Here is a 20,826-nt window from a genome sequence, read left to right as displayed (position 1 = left end):
AAGCATAGCCCGCAGAAATTTATTGAATCTGCACCATGTGCCAAATACGAAGAACCTCTAATGTGATTGTAAAATCTTTCTGGACTCAAAATAGAGCAAGGACAGCCAAGCCAGGAAAAGGAAATGGTCCAAGGAGAGAGGCTTAACGGTTAACAGGTTTCTTTTTTTTTTTTTGGAAGGACGGTTAACAGGTTTGATGACACACAAGATGGGGCAACGTCACACAATGTTCAGTTGACTAGCCAACTCTAAAACCTTAATTTTTTATTTTTTATTTTTTTTTGGGATAGAATAACTCTAATTCTTGGTACTTCAATCTAGCCCGATCCTAGTAAACCACAGATTGTAGTCTCACCAACCCGTTCAACATTTATCTTCAATGCTTGCATACACAGTAAAATAGATATAGCACTTATTTCAAAGAGTGCCACAGTTGGAAAGCAAGAAGGTCCATAACAGTGCCTATACCAACAGAAATGGAGATCAAGAAGGTCCATAACAGTGCCTATACCAACAGAAACGGAGATCTTGCTACTGTACGGAATCATACAAATCCAATCCAGGAAGTGGAATTGTTCTTCAGAAGCTAACCCGGCTAAATTGGAGCAGCAAGCGAAATGGATTCTGGAGTACCAGGTGTGAAGGAAAAAACAACTTAGTTGTTATATCTACACACAAAATGAAATGATTGATCTTTTCCCGCGAGGAAGGAATCTAATTTAAGAGCAAATGCGGCAAAAAGGAGAAATCCCTACTTGTTCAAAATACACCAAAAAATACAAAACCAAACTGCCTGCTATTATACATTTGCAATGTCAACGCAAACGTCCTGGTAAATTTGGCAAAATCAGTAGTATTGTTCGCATCCCCCTCAGCCTCAATCATCAGATTTCTCCTCTCCCTCCAGTCCTGAGCATTATTCCGAAGAAAACACTACCATGTTAGAATATTACGGTCTGAACTGAAGTACTCCAGTTAAAGAGCAGCAATAGTACTTTTAAGCACTCAATTACCATGATAATAAATTCCTTTTTTTTTTTTTTTTTGCCTTTATTGGGTGAAACTGAAAAGTACTATCATCATCATGAGCAGATGAACAGAAAGGAGCGTAGAAACTCTGATGGCTAATTCGCATAATAGTTCTTATAGAGCATCAGAAATGCATTTAAGAACAAAATGCTAATAAAACATAACCAAAATATATATCAACAAGGAATTGTACTAGTACTTACTTACTATCGACTCAAATCTTCCCAGTAAAGAAAGCAATGCAATGCATACCAATAGAATTATTGACCAAGCACAAATGCGTAAAACCAAATCCACAGCCATTGATCAAGATTATAGCTAACGAGAATTATCGGAGAAAGCCCAACTAACCTTCTTCTCCTACTTCTTCTGCTAATTCTTCCTCCTCCTCATCGTCTTCGTCGTTGTAATCGAACCCATACCTCTCATTCAAGAACTCCACAGCACCACTGGTGAAGACTAACTTTTCAGAATCCAAAATGTCGAACAGATTCAATGTCCTAGGCGTCAACATCTTCAGAGTCCCAATATTCCTACTGGATAATCTCACATTGTCCGAAACCTCAGTCATCAAAAACACTGATTTCTCCTTGGGATCCAAACCCCATCTCCTCATTAAAGCAATAAATTCCTTAGTTTTCGGCTTCTCAAACTTGTCCTCGAAATTTTCAACAACAATGGTATTCTCAACGGCACTACTAATGGCGGTGGAAATCGCGAGTCTTTTTTCCTTTTTATTAATTTTCACCGACCAATCTTTCGGCTTGGGCCCGAAAACCACGCCACCACCGGGGCGGAGTGGGGTGCGCTGTGACCCCCGACGTGCTCGGCCGGTCTTTTTCTGGGGGTAAGGTTTGACGCCTCCTCCGCGGACCTCAGAGCGTGTGAGAGTTGAAGCAGTGCCGCGGCGGCGGTTACGGAGGTCGGTGGTGAGCCCGCGGTGGACGACGGAGCGGGCGGTGTCGAGGGGGGCGGACTTGAGGTTGAGAGTGGTGGAGCCCACCTGGGTGCCCTCGAAAGACAAGATTGGGATAGTAGCTAGCTCGGAGCGAATGAGAGCTTTGGTTGAAGTAGTGCTGGTGAGGGCGAATTGGGGTGGACGTTTGTGGGTGGTTTTACAGAGGAGGTTAGCTGAGTGGTGGTGGTGGCGGGAGGAGGAGAGGAAAATTGAGGAGGAGAAAAATGAAATGGAAGAAGACGGCGTCGTAGTGGCTGACATTTTTCCCTTTTTTGGGGGCGGTGAATGGGTGGCGGATGGGCGGGGGGGCTGTGTGTTTTTGTGTGCGAGTGTGTTTTATCTGCAAGAAGTTTTGGTTGGCCTATCCGTTGTTGCAGTTCAGGTGAGGTGATAATGGAAGGGAACAAAAGTCTGATTTCGGCTGTTGAAAAAAGACAAATTGCCTGGGGAGTAAAAGGGAGTTGGGTGGTAGTATCCCGCTTAGTAGCAGGTTCCCCTCCATAGGTAGTTTATCCCACATCGGGGTTGGGGTTGGGGTTGGGTTGGGTTATAAGTCCCTGGGATCGTGCCAAGAGTTGCCGGCTTTTGGTATTGGTTCTGGGATTAGGTTTATATTTCAACAAAAGTCTGATTTCGGCTGTTGAAAAAAAAAAAGTACACCGTACAAACAAAACCGAGCAACACGACTTCTTGTATACTTATGAAATCGTTAAACGATGACCTCTTTGAACTTTTAGAAGTTCTTCATTATACTCCTACTAGTCTTATACTTGCATTTTTATTGTATCTATATGAAATCGTTCCATAATCTCCTTTTTTTTTTTGGGTATGGTAAAACAGAGCACACAAAGGGCACTAATGATGATGTTCTACCATACCATTATGTCGTAGAAGGTACTTTTGAGATTAACAATTACTATAATTTACTATAAATGGCTTAACAATGAACTTCTGATCTTTTATTTTTTATATATATATAGGAAGGTTTAAAAGTAATTTTGAAATTAGAAATAAGCAATTATACCAACAAAATATGTGATAATTAATCGTTGTGCTCTGTTAGAAATGAATTATGATAACAACGATCATGATGCAATGAAATTGTCAACCTACTTAATAATGCCTTATAAAATTTCTTTTATTTTTTTTCGTTTTAGTTGAATCATAAGAGTATTATGATAATAAGACTTCATAATGGTATTTGAGTGATTGTTTTTATTCAAATGAACGCGAAGGATATTGTTCGCATTTATTTTAGGAAAAATGATCGGTTTCATCCTTCACATTTCACAAAAATATAATTTTCGTCCCTCACTTTTAAAATGAAGCAATTTCGTCCTTGACATTTAAAAACTGAAATTATTACATCTCTGAACCTAAATTTCAATTTGAATCAAATCACCAATCAACCTGATTACAAATTTTGGGGGTGTAATTGGTAGATCATTTGGTTAATTCAACTTGATATTCATGTGAAATTTAATGAATCTAAAAATAAAAAATAAAAAATTATAACATAAAAAAGAAAGGTTAATCTTTCATATATTATTATTGTATACACTGACGGTTTTATGTACCGCCATATCATTTTAATTTTAATTTAAACACCAAATTTTATATTTATGATACACATATAAATTCGCAAGCGGATATACTAACGGTGCATGAAAAGATTTACCAAAAAAAAAAAAACTCTACTATTCCAAGACAAAGAATAGCCTTTTATTTTATAATTTTATTTTTTTGATTTAATAAATGTCATGTGAATATGATGAAATTGACTGAATGATTTATCAATTCTATTTCCGAAATTTATTACTGGGTTATTGGATGGTTTGATTCAGATTGAAAATTAGGTTTAAATATGTAATAGCTTTAATTTTTAAATGTCAGGGACGAATTTGCTTCATTTTAAAAGTGAGGGACGAAAAGAATATTTTTGCGAAATGTGAGGGATGAAACATGTCATTTTCCCTTTATTTTATTCTTTTTCTTTTTTTGAGTTGCAAAGTAATCAAATGCTTCTACGTGTTGAAAGGACAACATTTACTCCGTTGTAATATATATTAAATTTGAGGGAGCTGAGTGTAATTATTGTTGTAATACTCCGAAGCTAGAAGACTATTTCCCCCAAAAAAAAAAACTACAAATACAGACAAGATACATATGGAGAAAATTGAAAAAGGCTCGACATCCTTAGATTGCCAAGAGATATTCTAATCAATTAAGTCAAAGCTATTATCCGAGATAGGTAAAGATTAAAAAGTAATAGTAATCTTTTTCTTTTCTTTTTTTTTGGGGGGGGGGGGGGAAGGATGAAGTACAGTAGTGAGTAGTCGATTTCTGTTTTTGCATCTGGCGAGGATTTGTGAACAGCAAAGGGTTCAGCTCCTCTTCTTAGTTTTTTCCGCTTTTTAAAAATAAATCGAAGCATTAACACATCGTTAGGTGTTGTCTGTTTTGCACGAATTGTGGGTTTACTGTGGAAAATCTCCGCTTCAGAGGTTTGATAGTTATGGAGACAGGAAAGGCTGAGATTTACCACGAGAAGCAAAGATTGCAGTTCTGCCTTTTACACTCCCTCAATAATCTCTTCCAGGTACTCTCTTGCTTTTATGTCTCCATCCCCTTCCAATTCTGAAACCCCTCCTTTTCCGTATATTATACCTGATATTCGTGTCTCTGGTGTCTGAATTACCGTTTTCCTTTCTGGGATTTTTCCTTCAGTCATGAATCTATGCTTAGTATGCTAGGTTCTTATGAATAAGATTGAATTATGTACTTCTATCCATCCTGACAAACAAGAACCCAAAATGAAAATAGTTATTTCTAGAATGCTACGGTGCAGCCGTTTAAGTCAGGCTTGAATTTTTCTTGACCGTAGCAGGTGAATAGATAGAGCCATGTATACTGATTTTATAAGGTATTTGGCTAGTTGTGATTGAGTCGATCAAAATGTTTTTATTCAGGATAAAGATGCATTTACACGTGCGGATTTGAATGTTATTGCTGAAAGACTTCACATTGATGATCCCAACAAGGGAACATGGACTCCGTTGTCTGCAATTTTTAAGCCCCATCATAATCTGCTTACAGGAAACTTTGACATCAATGTTCTTATTGCTGCACTCGAAGAGAAAGGAAAAAGGGTTGTTTGGCATGATCGGCGAAACGGAGCTTCTACTATTGATCTTGAGGGCTCAGGAAACGAATTAATGGGTATTGTGCTTAATATTCCAGTGAAGAAGTATGTTGGGCTTTGGAGAAGTAGACACTGGGTTACCTTGCGAACGGTTGGAGGTGTTTGGTATAACTTAGATAGTGATTTTTCCACTCCTTATCAGTTTAAAGATACAGAAGAAGTGAGGAATTTCTTGGATTACATAATAGCTGCTGGTGCTGAAGTTTTGCTCGTCATGAATAATGAAAAATGAGCCTTTGGAATTTACGAAGAAAAACGGTTAACTGGTGTTTGTATTTACTTCTGCATATTTTTGCATACTAAAGAGACGTTTTTGGAATGTAAAAGATCAACAGACAGCAAAGTAACAAAGCCAATTTTTTTCTGCCAACCCGTTGTAATATCTCTTAATGGACTCACCATTTGTTTGACATCTGGTGCTGAAGTTGACAGGTCCAAATCAATCATATGCAGAATACTTGTAGATAATAATACATTTGATCGTAAGGTCTGGATGTTGGCATGTGTTTAAAGACAGGATCCATGGATTCTCAAGTAGCCACTTGTCTCGAATAGTCTTCTGGGTTCATCTCCAATGTGAATGCAGTAATGAAGATAACATCTAGAGTTTCAATGTACAGTGACCTGATGTCTTCCTTTGAAAGGTGCACTTATAGATTTGCAAGATTTCTGTGAGTTGTTGTGACATTAGCTATGAACAATGATAGGAGATCTGTAAATGAACATTTTATCTGCTCGTGTCGTATGTATTTCTTTTTCTTAGACTTTTTACAGGTATTCTGTGATGGGCGGCATTGAAATATTGACAATAGGGACATGAAGTTTTGCTGTTTTTCCAGAGGCAGTTTAATAGCAACTTATGCTCTTTAATCTTTGTGGCATGATGGTTGCTCTTAGAGATTAGGTAGAAGATTTTGAGAAACACAACCAAGCCAACCAAAGAACTATTTGCTAATTTTATGAACCGCAATTTTCGTTAACACCACCAGAAAGCATTTGTACCATTAGAGTTGTAGTTGCTAAAGTTCTGGAGTAGCAACCCTGGTAAATTACTTGATTTTGAAAGTTTTTGTTTGCAAGTGTCATCTTTTTATGTTTAGAAGTGTGTAAGGATTATCCTCTGGCATTTGTTAAAAAAATTGACTGCAGTTGGAAGATCTATGTTGAATTATGCCGATTTAGTTGCCGCAATATCTGAGTTATCTGAGTTAAACACTATGTTAAACTTCTGCAGGTTGATTGGTTATTGCCAGGCAAAAAGAAGATATGGCAAAACTAGGAAAACTTGTCTTGCATTTTGGAATGAGGCGTGACCTTGTCAGCTTTATTTTTCGACTGCTGTGGGTATTTCTTTTCTTTTTTTTTGTATCCAAAATTCAGAGGCTTCATGCAGGCTTTGATCCTTAAGACATCCTTGCTTAAAGATAAAATGCATGGCTTTGAGCTTTAGAATTCCTTCCAGTGAACTGTGGAAACGGATTACCGAAAGATTGATCAACTTGGCGTTGCCTTTTTCCTGAGAAAAGTGTTTGATTAACTGGAATCACCTTTTTTTGGTGGAAAAACTGGTGGGCTATGGAGAAAAATCCGCACGCAGGTGTGAATTATTTTCAGTTTTCAATTCCAACGCACTAAAATTTTCTTTCCCAGCTTGGAGATGCATTACCGAAAGGTGGATTGGTTGCAAATCTCATTTCTTTAACCCTTACGGTCACAGAAGATTATAAAAAGGTTATTGGCCTCACCTCCTCTGGTGGCATTCTGCTGAAGCCCCACATTATTCTCTTTTCCATTAACCTTTGTCAAATTTTAACCTTTCCTAAACGCCTTTCTATTTTTTGTGTGGCCCATTAGAACTATCAACTTTAATTCTCTCCTCAACTGATTCCAAGATTAGGTTTTTAGTAGTTAATGATTTTGTGACTATTCACAATAGTCCCTTGGCTAGAATTTGTCACATTTAAGGCGACCCAGCACTCCATGTTGCCCACCACTCCGTGTGGGCGACACAGATTTTGCTTCAAGATGGTATGGATGATTTTCTGTTGCTGCTCCAAGTCAGAAGAAAGGACTCAAACAAGAATCATTAAATTTTGCGTTAATTGCATTACAATCAATATCTATCCGTATTTGCCAATTTATAGGGGGAAATGAGGGACAGTAAGCCCCTGAAAATTGTCTCCTAGATTTACTTGGTGGATTGAACGTAAAGCATAGCATACCATGATTGGTAAGAGGGTCCTCCTGAGATTCCACAATAAATTGACAGGTCCTCCGCCGAGAACCTTTGAAAATTTTGGTTAGTAAATTTTAATTCGACAACTAATGCAGGCGCAATTTGGCTACATTCAGCAAATCTGGGGATGGTCTGAGCTTAGTTTATGCAATTAAAGCTTAAAGGTAAGAATTTAGGAGGAATAGCTAGAGATCATTCTTGAAACTTGTACTTTAGACAGGTGCTATCACTTTTTCTTGACTGCACTGTCTTGACAGTCTGGGAATGCAGTAACCTTTTTGTCTTTGCGTTCTCACCTTTATTTTCAAGAAACATAAAAAGAAAAGAAAAGTTTATTCTGAACTTCTATAAAAGCACATAACTGCACACTTCACTTCTACATATTCTTGGGCTTGCTCCCTTCTTTCTCTCCGCCTCTCTAGCTCAAACTTCTAGTACTTTTAAAGCTATTGATTCTTTTGAGATGTCCGCTCAGAAAGGCAATGGACGAGCCAACAATGTTGGATCGCATGCTACTGTTCATCAGAAGCCCGCGGCAGAGCTTCAGAAACAGAAGTCTTGCAAGAAAGAAGACAATACCCCGAGGTGTACAAGAAGTTGCAAATTCAGGTTGCCGAGAAAGAAAGAATTATCTCCACTCAAGTATCTTAAACATATTGGTGGTAAGATGTTCGCAGTGCTGCAAATGATGTCTCCTAGAAGATGTTCTCCTAAAGTTACTTCCTCGGAAAGGGCAAAGCCCTCTGTTGCTCCAGTTGATTCTCATCGCGCTGAAGCTATAGATGATTGCATCGAGTTTATTAACTCTTCTTCTTCATTGCCAAGATCAAATTCCACTCTGCAGTAGATGCTCAACGTTTCTCATGAAGACCTTGGGCTATAATTTAGATCCTAGAAAGTTGTGGCTTTATCAAACATATTTGTTCCTCCTGTAATTGCTATTTGCTGATGGCTTTCTTGATGAATTTTTGTAATTGAAACCAGGAGAACCTAAGAATTTTTTTTTTTTTTTTTAACATTTCTAGGTAAATTAGTAGACTGTAGATTTGAATGCAGCAATAATCATTTGCTTAGTAAGCTGTCTTGCTATGGGTACCTATTTTGAGGCCATGGCCTAATATAAACCATGGTCCGCAGAGTGGTGGTTGAATATTATTGTACAACGGTCAAAGATAAAGTTCACATATAAACACTACTATTATGCTATTCTGTTGCTTTTGATTTCTTTCTCTACTCTTTTATTTAGTAGTACTCAAAGAAAATGAATAGGCATGCTTGGTGGTGTGGTTTTCAAGTTTTCAACCAAAGATTCATCAACAAGTGATCCCTTCTTGTCGAAATGCATGAGCGGTATGGTTATCATACATTGCTTACTCTATGCAAACAAATGATTACTCAGCTAGTCGTTAAATGTCAGTGATCTCTTTTCGGTGAATTCTCCAAGTGTAACTACTACTACTATGACCTTTTTAGAGTTACTAAAAACTGTGGTAGTCCTTGGCACGACGACTAAGAACTGTGGTAGAATCAATCAGGATTGATTATACTTCCGGCCAACAAAGGGCTTAGCAATAGTGGCAGCAGTGTTGGAGCCAAGAATGGAGAATTTGGGGGGGGCAGCCACGCGACTGGTCCATTGTACCATTGAGTCATTGACCAAGCCACATGTCACTGTTTCCAGAATTGAAGAAGCCCCATAACATATGTTTTTAAAATCAGAGGATTTTGTGTGGCTGGCTGTCTTCTTTTAAGGCTCTTCTGGCTGTCTTCTTGAGGTCATAGTAGGATGGTAGGCTAAGAATACCTGTCTCGTAATGAATGAATGTTGAAGGCGTCGGTGAAGGGTCCATGTCAGTCGCACATTCAGATGATGAAGACTCGTGCCTGTCCATTTTGTTTGTCCATAGTTAAAGTGGTCACCTACCCAATTAACACCCTTTTTAACATTTGCAGTTGTTGCTGTTGCAGTTCCTATGCATGGGTCAGCGCTAAAAAAATAATCAGCTCTGGAAGTATGCAGAACAGATGTGGCAACAGTATTATTAGGTTGTCTTTTGTTCGCATGTCTATTATTGTTGTTTCTGCCAGCCGAATCTTCATCTCTGATGGGCGCTTTCTTCTTTCTACTGGTGAAGCATGGACTAAGAATAGGAATAGTTGATCAGACAAATATTATACACCAATCTGTTCATGAGGTCTTCTGTTTTTGAGTCTTACTATTATTATTTGTTGTCCCTCCCATCACTAGTTCAGAAGTTCTTGCCCATTTACGGTTTAAAATTGTTAATCAGGGAAAGTGGGGGTTCTACACTTCTGTTCAAGTTTCAATCTAGGAGGTCGGGTTCTGTTATAGCTTAAGAAATACTCCCTCCGTCCCACTTTGATAGTGTACCAAATTAATCCGTAGTATTTTTATGTACTTAGTCTAGTGAAAAGGAGGTATTTGTAGTCTTTTTGTTCCACATCGCAGCTTGCCCATGATGTTGTTAAACTTGGCTGGTCACATAAATTAATTTGTTAATTTAGATTTCAGCAAATTATGCTCTTCTTGAAATTGTAATTAGTCCTTGTACCTTAACAAACTCGGGATTTGACGGCAATTTTAAAGAAATTTGGCATCGATCTTCAGAAATAACTTTGAAAACATTTATTAGCAATTCAATCCAAAATTACATCCCAAGTACAATAGTCGGGGAGGGGGGGGGAGACTCTTAAAACCTTTCTTACGAGTTTGAATCCTAACAGTTGGAGGTGAAAAGAAAACTAACTAATAATGAAATGTCTCGCATCGAGGAGACGGAGGGAGAAGAAGGAATAAAATATAATTTTGGACCTTTGAATTACTGAATAACTTGGATTGATTATTTTGAATTTGTGAGATTTGGCCATATTACCACTTCATTAGAGAATATTTTACAAGTCTAGGTCACTGAAAATTTATCTAACTGTTGAATAGACTATAACACACTGTATAAGTGGAGTCATAAATCAAGTGTATCGAAATAGCTACTCATGATTAATTTGAATAATGTAGTTGTATTAAAATGGCCATTCAATTAGTAAGGACAAATTATTTTTTATGAAAAAGTTGTGTTTGAATTCCAAAGTTTGAAATCACCTAAACTTCATTTTTTTTCCCAAAAAATTAAAAAGAACAATTTTTGAATCGCATGGTCTGCCAAAATCTTGTAAACCGGGTATACGCACGTAGCTAAAAGTAATACCGTTCCATTCCGATTGCTCCCAGTCCCAGGTCAGCCCCATCCTTGCGGGTTTGTAAGATTAGTAAACAGCAACTCCGTTTTACTTTCCCAATTCATTCCCCCGACTAGGGTTTAGAAATTCTACCAATTAATCTTCTCAGATAATCATGTTAATTGTACACCGTGCCTACCAAGGTATAGTTTCGTTAAACTTTTTCCACTTCCGATTATCTGGATCAATTAGCTAGCAGTATTCTTCATATCAAGTTTCTCTGCAATTTAGAACCCTCATTTTTGTTGGCAATTTAATTGGTATAAAGTCCTTTCATTTTTTATTCAAAAGACGTAGTCCCCATTTTGTTAAGTTTGGGTTTACTGGCAACGATGATGAGAGTCTATTTGGTGGGTTTTCTTTCAGCAATATTGTTGTTGATGAGCTGAAAAAGTTTGTGAAAATTGACAATAATAATAATGATATCAAGAAAAAGGGTACATGGGAGAATTACTATGAAGAGGAAGAAGAAGGTGATGAAGATTTAACAGAAGCTTTATTGATTCAGATGGGCTACGGCAAAACTGGACCGCCTAAGCATGAGCCGCCACTACACCTGTTCCCTCGGATCATGCCATGAAAGGTAGTGCAAAGAAAGAGGGAGTTGAAGATAAGGAGCTGAAGGTTTCATGGGCAGAAGATGTCTATGATCCAACTCCTCCATCTGACTGGCATTTCGCGTCCAATAGGACAGAGAGGCATAAGAATGTGGGTAAGAAGAGCGGAAAGAACAGGCAGAAGGGGGGTGCTAAGGGTCTTGGAGGTGGAGAACTGGGAGGATTGAAGGGTGGCAAAGACGAAGACAAGAAGGATAAGAAGCGGGGTGGTGGCAGCGGAGATGGAGGGGGGGGGGGAGGAGCTAAAAGTAGCAAAGATAAGAAGCAAATAAAGAAAGTATGAGGGGAAGTGTTGGCAGGACTTATGATACACTGAATGGTTAGGAGGGAGGACATTTGGATTCAAGGTGGTGCCGTGGTGGCAGTACAGATGCTGAACCTGATGATGCCTTTTACTGACATTTTATGTCAAGCAGTAGAACTTAACTCAGAACATTGAACTTAATTAGAAGGATTGAAATTTTTCAAAATTTAGACCAGATCTTTTATTAACTGCTGGTTAATGTTATACTTAGAATATAATTTTTAGTAGTCTAAACATGATTCTTAGCTCTCTTTATGATGTTCATTGTGCTGTTGCCGGTGTATCTTATTCAAGTCATCACTCATGAAAGATCATACACCCACTGCATTAGTTTATTAGTGTGAATTCGTGCAATGATTTGTTACGAGATTGTCAAGAGCTTACACTATATAAAAGAGAATGTTCCAGATGTGCCTTTTATCTTAAAGGTTCAGTGCGTGAAAACCTTTTGGCGGCGCTCATGGACGTAATTATGCCCTGTAATGATTGTTAATCTATAAGAATGATTGAGATTCTGAATTGCTCCTGTCCTTCATGTCATAAAACTAGATTCTCAACTATGATAAGTAGCAGATGCAGCAAAGCAGAAAGCACCAATGACAATCATCTCACGCATCTGAGATGTCCATCCGTTCCTGAGCTTAAGGTTTCTCATCCTGATCATTTGTAGCTGAATCTAGTCTAGCAGGAGCCTCAGCCAGTGTACGAAGAGAGAAAATTACAGTGTGTATGAACGAAAGGCAAGTGGTTGGTAGAAAGACATAATTTGTAACTGAATATTAATTTAGCAGGAGCATTAGCCAGTAGTTTAGATTTAGCACTATAAAAACTACAATTGTGTAACCAAGAAATTACATCATCCAGCAGCCATGAAGCATTAGGCAGTTTAGCACGATTAGAACTACGATTGCAAACTAAGGTTGTGTTTGGATTGTATTTTCCGTCATTTTTTATGGAAAAATTACTGTAGCGACTTGATATATGTGAGGAAAAAATGTGATAGGGAAATGTGATCACGGAAAATATTATCATTTTTCGACAGAAACAAGCAATCCAAACAAGGCCTGGCATATTAAAATTGCTTCTCTTGGCATGCTTAATGCAAACAAAACTCAAAGCTGACATTCTACAAAAACTATGAAGTTTGGCGGCGGTTCAGATACCAGAACTACAGTTAGGGGCCAATGGGGTGAACCAGGTCATCCTTCCCAGATTAAATTTTGAAATCAAATTATGAAGAATTACACAACATATAAATTTGATACAATAAAATGGGATCTTAGCGTTTTGGCAGATGTGAAAATAAAATGTAAAAAGTGGCTAACAGAAGCGGTCACTTTTCATTCTTGGAAAATAATCCCCCAAATCCAAAGCCGCCGTCTTTCTTCTTCGGAGGTGGCACGGCTACGGGATTCTTGCGCCCACCATCCTTTTCCTCCACCTTCATCAAGATTGGGTCAATTTCCAAGAGCTGATCTTCTTTCTGTAGTCCCCCAAGGATAAAATCCAGCAGCCCCTTCTCCTGGCTACTTCCACCAGAGCTCTTTGCAGCTGTGGCTGCTGTGCACACTCTTCTTCGTGGGACAGTATTAATTGGAGTGAAAAACAAGTTCAAGGACGCCATTTCAATTGGCTCTACTGCTTTTGCGTACTTTGATGATTGAAGTCTGGAGGAGCACAGGAGGGAGACGAAAGAAGCAACGGTTGTGAGATAATATATTCAATTGGCTCTACTATTGGATGAAATCAGGCCGTCGGATGGGATTTAGATTGTGAAGAGAACTACAGGTACGTGTTTATGACACGAGTTCTCCACAAGTGGCTTATCCTCATTTGATCGTTTCCTGTTTACTTAGCCCTTCATTTGTTTATTGATGGGGAGGAAAAATAGAGACAGGCGAGAGCTCATCTTTTGCAGCTATGGCTAAAGACTTGACACGTCGCAGCCCAATATGATGTGGTTGCCGCATGTTCCTCAAGCACAAGTAATTCGACTTTGGATGCAATGAACTCAAAAGAGCAGCAAGTCATCGGGTTCAAATGTCTGAAAGTAAAGCTCAAACACGGATTCTGTAATGTATTTGTACATTTTGAGCGTAAATCAAATAGAACTTCAAAGGGTCCTACAGCAGTGAGTATGTAACTAAAGAGTCATAAGAGTGGCTCTTGTTTTGTACAGAATAAATGCTTTCTTCTTATGGAATAAAATGTTTTCCAATTTTGAGTTACAAAATTGATTTGTTCCTGCCGTACATTCACGTATACAAGCTTTGTGCTTTTCTTTTGGGTTTTTGAGAAAGGCTACAACTATGTCACTTGATAGTCAAGCTTCCTTTGGGCTCAGGCTGGCACAACACTGGATTCCCAGAATTTACAGACAAATAATTCTTCCTGTGCGCCACTTGGACGCGAAATTCCAGCGATCATAGGTTTCTCTCGAGCACCTGTATGGTCTAGCTGAGGTGTTTGACGCTTGAGTCTCATATCCTCCCACTTGTTTTGAATTGTCTCTTAATCCAAAATTTTCTCACCAGTTGAGAAGAGGTTCCACACCACGGTTCCAGCCAAATAAAGGCCAACTGAGACCTTGAAGACATCATCCCATGAACCTAAACATGCGGTTAAATAGCCTGAGTCACTTCATAGCGCCCTTAGCTCAGAAAGGAGGCAAAGTAAAACCATCAAGCACTAAAAATGTGGTTTCTAATGAATACTTTATTGTCTTAGCCGGATTCATCATCGTTACTCCACATGAAGGAGTTCGCAAACTAAGAGAAAAATCAATGAGGACATCAACCCGGCTGCCAGAGTTATGTGCATGGTCTAGGTGCTCTAGGATACAGCAATCAGTGAATAGAGTCTGTGTAATCTGGTTTAAGTGATCTACCGTTTATAAGACCTTTCCTCTCGCTTTTAAGGACCACAAGCAAAAGGATAATAGAATAACAGTTATGGGTTTCTTGCTTCATGGAGTGATCTAAGAATCAGTTCTAACTACCTAAACTCTTTGAAAACACTATGTACCTACGAGTCCAAGAGATTCAAAGTTTTACAATGTAAAAGGTTGAAATAATACCGTGTTGCAAAATGTAACCAGTTGCTGCTGTTCCAAAAACACCAGCCAGCACTCCCGCAGTATTTGATAGACCGAGCAACACCCCCTACAAGGTTAACATATAAAGTAGAAAAAATGGAAACATTAAGCCGACTGCAAGAAGGGCAACCTTTTTTTTTTAAGAGGGGGGAAAGGAAGCTATTGGAACCAAGCAAGTAGCTGTTGATAATGCTACCAAAAAACTCATGCTAAGATAATGAGAGAAACTTTTCAACTGCCATGTAATCTATCTTGTCAACATACTATCATTAGGCAAATAGCATAAAATTCAAACCCTGATTTGTAGTTCAAGTGCCTTTAGTTTGATGCATCCCTGAAGTAAAAACTAGGATAGCTGGGAGCAATATGTTGGTGGTAGGGCCATATTATTTCTGTATTGCATGTACTTGCATCAAGCTTTTAGTTGAGTTGCCTTTAACTTGATGAAGTTTGATTGAACTAAAATAATACTTACAGAATAGCGAGGGGCAATATCTTGATGATTGGAATATAAACCAGATTGTGAAAAAGCATCTGTACCCTGTTTAAGAAATGAAATGGAAACAGAAAAACAAAACACGGTAATGAATATTGCAAGATGGCAAAAAAGATAACAAGCACACAAAAGGTGAAAAAAAAACGCACATATGCTTAATCTGTGTGTGTGTGTGTGTGTGGGTGTGTGTCAGAGCGAGAGAGAGAGGAGAGAAGAAGTTATAATCATCAACTTCAGATACTATAAATTCCACAATGATTATTTGGACAATTAGCTTAAGGACTGAAATCCACAAATTCTTCAAACCGAACTTGGTTTCGGAAGAAGGATTGAATCCCAAGTCCTCCTATGCAAAAAGATAGATATAATTAATGTTTGATTCATTGTATGGTATTCACAGACCTGACTGCAGGCCATACACAAAACTGCCATTGCAGGAGAATCAACATGGTTTAACTGAGTCAGGAAAAACGCAGGGCCAAGAAATCCAATCGTCTGCATTATCTGCACGAAGATCTCAAAACATTAAATTAGTTCAGCCACTGAACTGACAACTAAAAGAGACTAATCTAGCAGCACTCAAGTGCAAATGCCACAGTAAGGCCAAAGCAACTTTGAAAAAGATTGGACCTATCATAACCAGCCTCAGTGGATGTAGCTAAAATAAGTGGTCCAGCATGTACATATCTTCACAATTTAGACTTTGCACACTATATGATTGTGTTGACAATTTACAATTCGTCATCACCAGCACAAAGTATGCCAAAACCAAAGTAATAAATCATAATGAGTTAACCATAAACATTAGTCAGTTCAACTACATGCATAATACTTCACCTTTCTAACAACGGTGACAGATACACCTTTGCTCACCAAAGAATCAGCAATCCACCCACCAAGATTTGCCGAGAAGGCCATGGTGAGCCAAGGCAAGACTGAAAACATTCCAGATTCAGTAAGATTAAACTTCAACACCTGTAACAGAATTAAGAAAACAAGAGCATTGCCAGTCAGTACGATCATATGGTTTATTAAGCTGTTATTAACATGAAAATTGGTGAGTATCATGATCTTCATTATCTAGAAGAGAATTCTAGACTTTCTGTGAGTAGTGATATGAAATCCAAAATTATTTCAAGAAAAAAATGACAAAAGAAACTGATACTAGCAGCATCATTTCCAAGTGACGTGTGAAGATATCATAATACTTTAACATGTAGGCTATGCATATTTTCATGGTTCAACAAATAGTACAAACAAGGAGTATGAAAATAATTAAACAAAAAAAAGAAGAAGAAGAATTGAATGTACAAGGTAAAGAAAGTGCAAAGGAACCAATGGTTGAAGGTAGAGCTGCATTAACTTTGACTAACTTCAGGATTTAACAAGCAAATCGTCAAGAAAGCAGAGCTGCAAATTTACCATCCTTTCAACTTACCATCCTTTCAACTTTTCCTGTTTAGAGAAAATGTCATACTATACTAACCATTGAAAGCTTAAGCACAAATCTAGAGGTCAGGTGAGAAAATCAAACTCGTAGAGAACTATAGCATGGTAAACTTAGAAGGAAGTCCTTAAAGCCCTAGAAGCTATAGTTGAGGAGGTAACAAATGAATGTGGCTGCACCTGGTGATAATATGTAGGCATCCACGTTAGAAGAATAAATGTTCCCCAATTGTGACAGAAGTGAGAAACTATAAGGGCCCACACAGGAGATTTTGACAAAATTAATCTCCAAGGTATAGATTTAACAGGCTCCTTGCATACGCTATTGCTGAGAATCAGCTTCTTTTCATCAAGCCGCAACTCAGGATCCTCAAGAGGCGTACTGTGTGCCTATATCAAGAAACACAATTAGTGGAGTCCAAGAGAACTACGAGAAATAATACTAGTTTTTCAGAAGAAGGCATCCATTATAACACGCTTGAGAAGCACCAACGATAACAAAAAGTTCAACTTTAGATCTCAAAAGTTACCTTATTTAGCCACACTGCAAACCAAACTGTGCCAAGAGAACCAAATGAATAAAATACAGATGGCCAACCAAACTTATGTATTAATATTGGTGAAAAGGCCAGGCCAGTTACAGATCCAAGATACATTCCACTATACACTAGAGCCAATGATCTACTTCTCTCTGCTACTGGAACCCACCTTGACAGAAGATTATTCATAGCTGGCATGGCAACACCCTGCAAAAGAAGCCCCAAAAAAGTTACATTCAGAATTCAATTAGCCATTTTGAAACAAATAAAACATCCCAAAATAACACAATAAGACGTGTTAAAGATATCATCACTTGGTCCTTGCAGAGATACAGATAAATCAGGTTTTCAAGTACATCCTTGCGGACTTTGTTTCACACTCTGAAAATACAAATAAACTTTCAATAGGAGCAAGAATCTGTAATGAAGGACAGACCTCACCAATCCCCATGATGGCACGAGTAACAAGTAAAAAAGGCAACCCAAGCCTTGCTGCAATTGGTGTTACAGTGGTGGCAATGGACCACCAGACCACGCCAAATCCCAAGACAAACTTCCCACCTACAGTGTCAGCCCACATACCTCCTGCAACCTGAGGTGAGGATTTAAAGTTGCAATGAATGATATGGTGGAACAACCTACTTATATCTAGAGTATATAAGACAACTAAAACTATGAGTACCTAGTATGTAATAGACAAGATTGCCTTATCTGCTTTCAATATGATTAAAAACAATTAATGCTTCAGATGACTAGCTTTTAAAGTATGGGATATCTAAGAGAATTCTTTTGGTTACCTGAGTGAGAAGATATCCCCAGAAAAATGAAGATTGTATTAAACCCACTGTTGATGGACTCCAGTTGAATTCCGAGGCCATCGGAAGTATAGCAATACTCATATTTACCTGTAAAAGAGAATCTGCTTAAAGTTCCCAACTGGAAATTTCAACTTCATTAACTCAATATACATTCATTCTTTCCTTTTCTCAATGCAGGAGAAAACCCTTTGGCTTCTACATGGCAAACATCGCAATATTCGATTGGGGAAAACACGTGTATGCTATACTCAAGAACTTTTTAGAAATTTTTTCCAAGAAAGGCCACAATGCCCTGAGGCCAATTTGAATGTGTGCACACCAACTTATTTTCTATTTGCCTTCTCATATTCTTGGAATGTAGTCCAACTTAAACTTCAGGTTCAAGATCCCCTAGCTTTTGAAGAAGATAGTCCTCTTGATAGCATGCACGTGAACTAGAAACACGTTAATAAAGGGTACTTACTCAAGAATGAAATACTACCACGCATGAAAACAAAAAACAGAGTGGTCCTCAAGAGAGTCTCATGAAAATAGAAAGTCACAAATGGATTATGTTCTTAATCGTAACTAATCACCAAACACAGACCCCGCAGGTACCATGTTTACACTCCATGCATTCTCCTTTGCTTGTTTTCCCATCTTTTCCAAGTACCAATAATCACAAACCAAGTGTCTAGTTTATAACAGATAGCATACAGACAGGCAGACAGCAATTAACATATGCATAAGTATAATACGTTCAACAACATACAAATTCACAAACAAAAGTTCTATATCAGAAAAATTTTAAAAGGTAAAGGACATGGTTGTCCTTGTAGAAGCTTACTCTATCCATATTGCAAAGCAGAAAAGCCGAGAAACAGAGAAGCACGATCACCCAACGCTTTGGGAACTGCTCCCACCATCGAATTTCAGCAATGTCGACAATCTGTCCATCAACAGCGTCGCCATTCTTCAGTGCGGCGTCGTTGAAAGCATCCTGAAACTTTGACGACTCTCGCTCGGAGTCTGCAACATCGTACGGCTTCGATTTCACGTCCGTCCACACCCTCCAGCTACTCTTTCTCCTTACTACTACGCCATTACTGCTACTTCTACTTGAACCTGAACAAACATGCACAGAAGAACTGGCACGGTTCAAAGGGTATATCGGTAACTGCAACTTGAAACAGGCATCGAAGCGAAAACTGGAGCTCCAAATTCGTCTTTGAAGTTGAATTTCGGGTGAATTATGGTGGCTAGGTGGAGAGTAAAAGGAAATGACAGAAGCTCCTCCCGCCGTCATAGCGATGGAGCTTCTATGGAATTTGTTCAGGGACTCCTCCTCAGCTGTATAAGTTTCTGTGCGTGTTTTACAGGGTGATTTTTTTGTGTTGGGGGCTGGAGCCTCGAGGGGAGGAGGATCGAGATCTTTTTGAAAAAAAAAAATTTTTGTTTGTTTCGAAGAAGATTATTGGCGGAAGGAAATGTGGACGGGGAAGGCAGGAAGAACGGGAAAGGCACAAAAGCCGGGAAATTTATGGGCACTGCTCATGATTGGACACGTGTCACAGATAATGTAGATTCGGATGAAGAAATTTCTCCCGGACGTTGGCCTTTTTAATTAAACGACGTCGCTAGCACTATTTCTTCTAAGAGGAGTTTCTATTCCCAAAGGCCCCAAACCGAACCACCATTATAAGTTATTGGGCTTCTCTTCAAATTGCAACGTCAACAACCAATTAACAAAAATAATCAAAAAAAAAAAAAAAGAAAAGCTGTTGGGCTTCTCTCCTGATTTCAACCCTGAAGAACCAGCCAATTTCCAATTCTATTGTGACAAACCCAGTGAGATATTGAAGCCCATATGTTAACCACCCAAAGTTACTTTTGTTCATGTTATCGCCATAAAAAAAAAATTTTTTTTTTGGGTGAAGCTTATCGCCATATTATTATGTGGGTAATGGATTGATGCAATTCATCCGTGTCAAATTATAGAGCTTTTGTAGGACAGAGAAGCAAAAATTGTTGTTATAAAACGAGTTCCTAGAGGTGCCAATATATAAGGTGGCACATGAATTAGTTTTTAATACTAAAACTGATACCTTATGGAATTCCTATGAAATTCCCCACCCAGCTAAGCTAAGCAATTCATGTTGATTAGACTCACAACTTTATTCAGCAGCTTTGTTATATATATAAAAAAAAAAAAAAAAAAAAAAATTGGTTAGTAGAGATATTGATCAGATAACTATGATGTCCCTGATTTGATTCACAAGCTCTCTCTATTGTGTGTCATGAACTATCATTAATGTTGACTCCTAAATTTGCTAAACTTGGATATGGCACTTGTACTTATTGTTCTTTAGCTGCTAAAGCTAAAGTCTATTAGGAGCTATCAAAAAATTTTCTCTTTGGTCCCCATGTGTTTGATTTTATAATCTTCTATTGAATTGTTGAAGTATCAAGGAGATCAAGCTGGACTGTTGAACTAGGATTTATGTTAATCTCACAGTAGCTTGAGATCTGTTGAGCTCGACTCATAGATTTCGCTACCCACCCTTGACATCCTATAATATATAACACTTCAACATTTTGTAATTGACTAATAATTATATCCTATCAAATAAATAGGGAAATGTTAATCGCATTCTATTTTTTGTTAATCATATTTTCACTATTATTCTTATCATATGATTTTCATGTATTAAATTGAAACACGAAGTTTAATGAGGAAAAAATCAGGGAAAATTATCCCATTTGGATTGCTATTATCAAAAATTTTTATAGAAAAATATACTGTAGCGATTTGATGTACGCGAGATAAAAAGGTAATCATAAAATGTGTTCACA

General features: G+C 38.1%; 3 protein-coding genes and 1 long non-coding RNA gene across 5 annotated transcripts; 2 read left to right on the top strand and 2 right to left on the bottom strand.

Moving 5' to 3' along the window:
* Positions 1–289: 289 nt before the first annotated feature.
* Positions 290–770, top strand: LOC113778874. Its single transcript, XR_003469345.1, has 2 exons — positions 290–448; positions 492–770. It is a non-coding gene; the product is annotated as an uncharacterized LOC113778874 (long non-coding RNA).
* LOC113778864 (50S ribosomal protein L4, chloroplastic) lies at positions 640–2,420 on the bottom strand. The gene is made up of 2 exons (XM_027324389.1): positions 1,381–2,420; positions 640–909 (listed from the first exon to the last, which is right to left on the bottom strand). The coding sequence occupies exons 1-2, from the start codon at positions 2,246–2,248 to the stop codon at positions 878–880; spliced, it is 900 nt and encodes a 299-aa protein (XP_027180190.1). The 5' UTR covers positions 2,249–2,420; the 3' UTR covers positions 640–877.
* Positions 2,421–4,310: 1,890 nt separating this feature from the next.
* On the top strand, positions 4,311–6,854 carry LOC113775460 (josephin-like protein). Of its 2 annotated transcripts, XR_003468886.1 has the most exons (3): positions 4,311–4,586; positions 4,957–5,833; positions 6,424–6,854. XR_003468886.1 is itself a non-coding variant. In XM_027320353.1 (2 exons), exons 1-2 carry the CDS (start codon positions 4,503–4,505, stop codon positions 5,419–5,421), a joined length of 549 nt encoding a protein of 182 aa, XP_027176154.1. In that variant the 5' UTR covers positions 4,311–4,502; the 3' UTR covers positions 5,422–6,061. The 2 variants fall into 2 exon arrangements, 1 of the variants encoding a protein (XP_027176154.1); XM_027320353.1 differs by lacking the exon at positions 6,424–6,854 and having other exon boundaries at positions 4,957–6,061.
* A 6,788-nt stretch (positions 6,855–13,642) lies between these two features.
* On the bottom strand, positions 13,643–19,465 carry LOC113780601 (sodium-dependent phosphate transport protein 1, chloroplastic). Its single transcript, XM_027326388.1, has 10 exons — positions 18,821–19,465; positions 17,974–18,081; positions 17,613–17,768; positions 17,168–17,383; positions 16,818–17,027; positions 16,029–16,166; positions 15,594–15,695; positions 15,171–15,236; positions 14,678–14,762; positions 13,643–14,210 (listed from the first exon to the last, which is right to left on the bottom strand). The coding sequence occupies exons 1-10, from the start codon at positions 19,277–19,279 to the stop codon at positions 14,113–14,115; spliced, it is 1,638 nt and encodes a 545-aa protein (XP_027182189.1). The 5' UTR covers positions 19,280–19,465; the 3' UTR covers positions 13,643–14,112.
* Between the last annotated feature and the right edge of the window lie 1,361 nt (positions 19,466–20,826).

This window comes from Coffea eugenioides, chromosome 1 (assembly GCF_003713205.1).
Source record: "Coffea eugenioides isolate CCC68of chromosome 1, Ceug_1.0, whole genome shotgun sequence".
In the NCBI taxonomy this organism is placed as follows: domain Eukaryota; kingdom Viridiplantae; phylum Streptophyta; class Magnoliopsida; order Gentianales; family Rubiaceae; genus Coffea; species Coffea eugenioides.
This window is presented reverse-complemented; position numbering and strand designations above follow the sequence as displayed.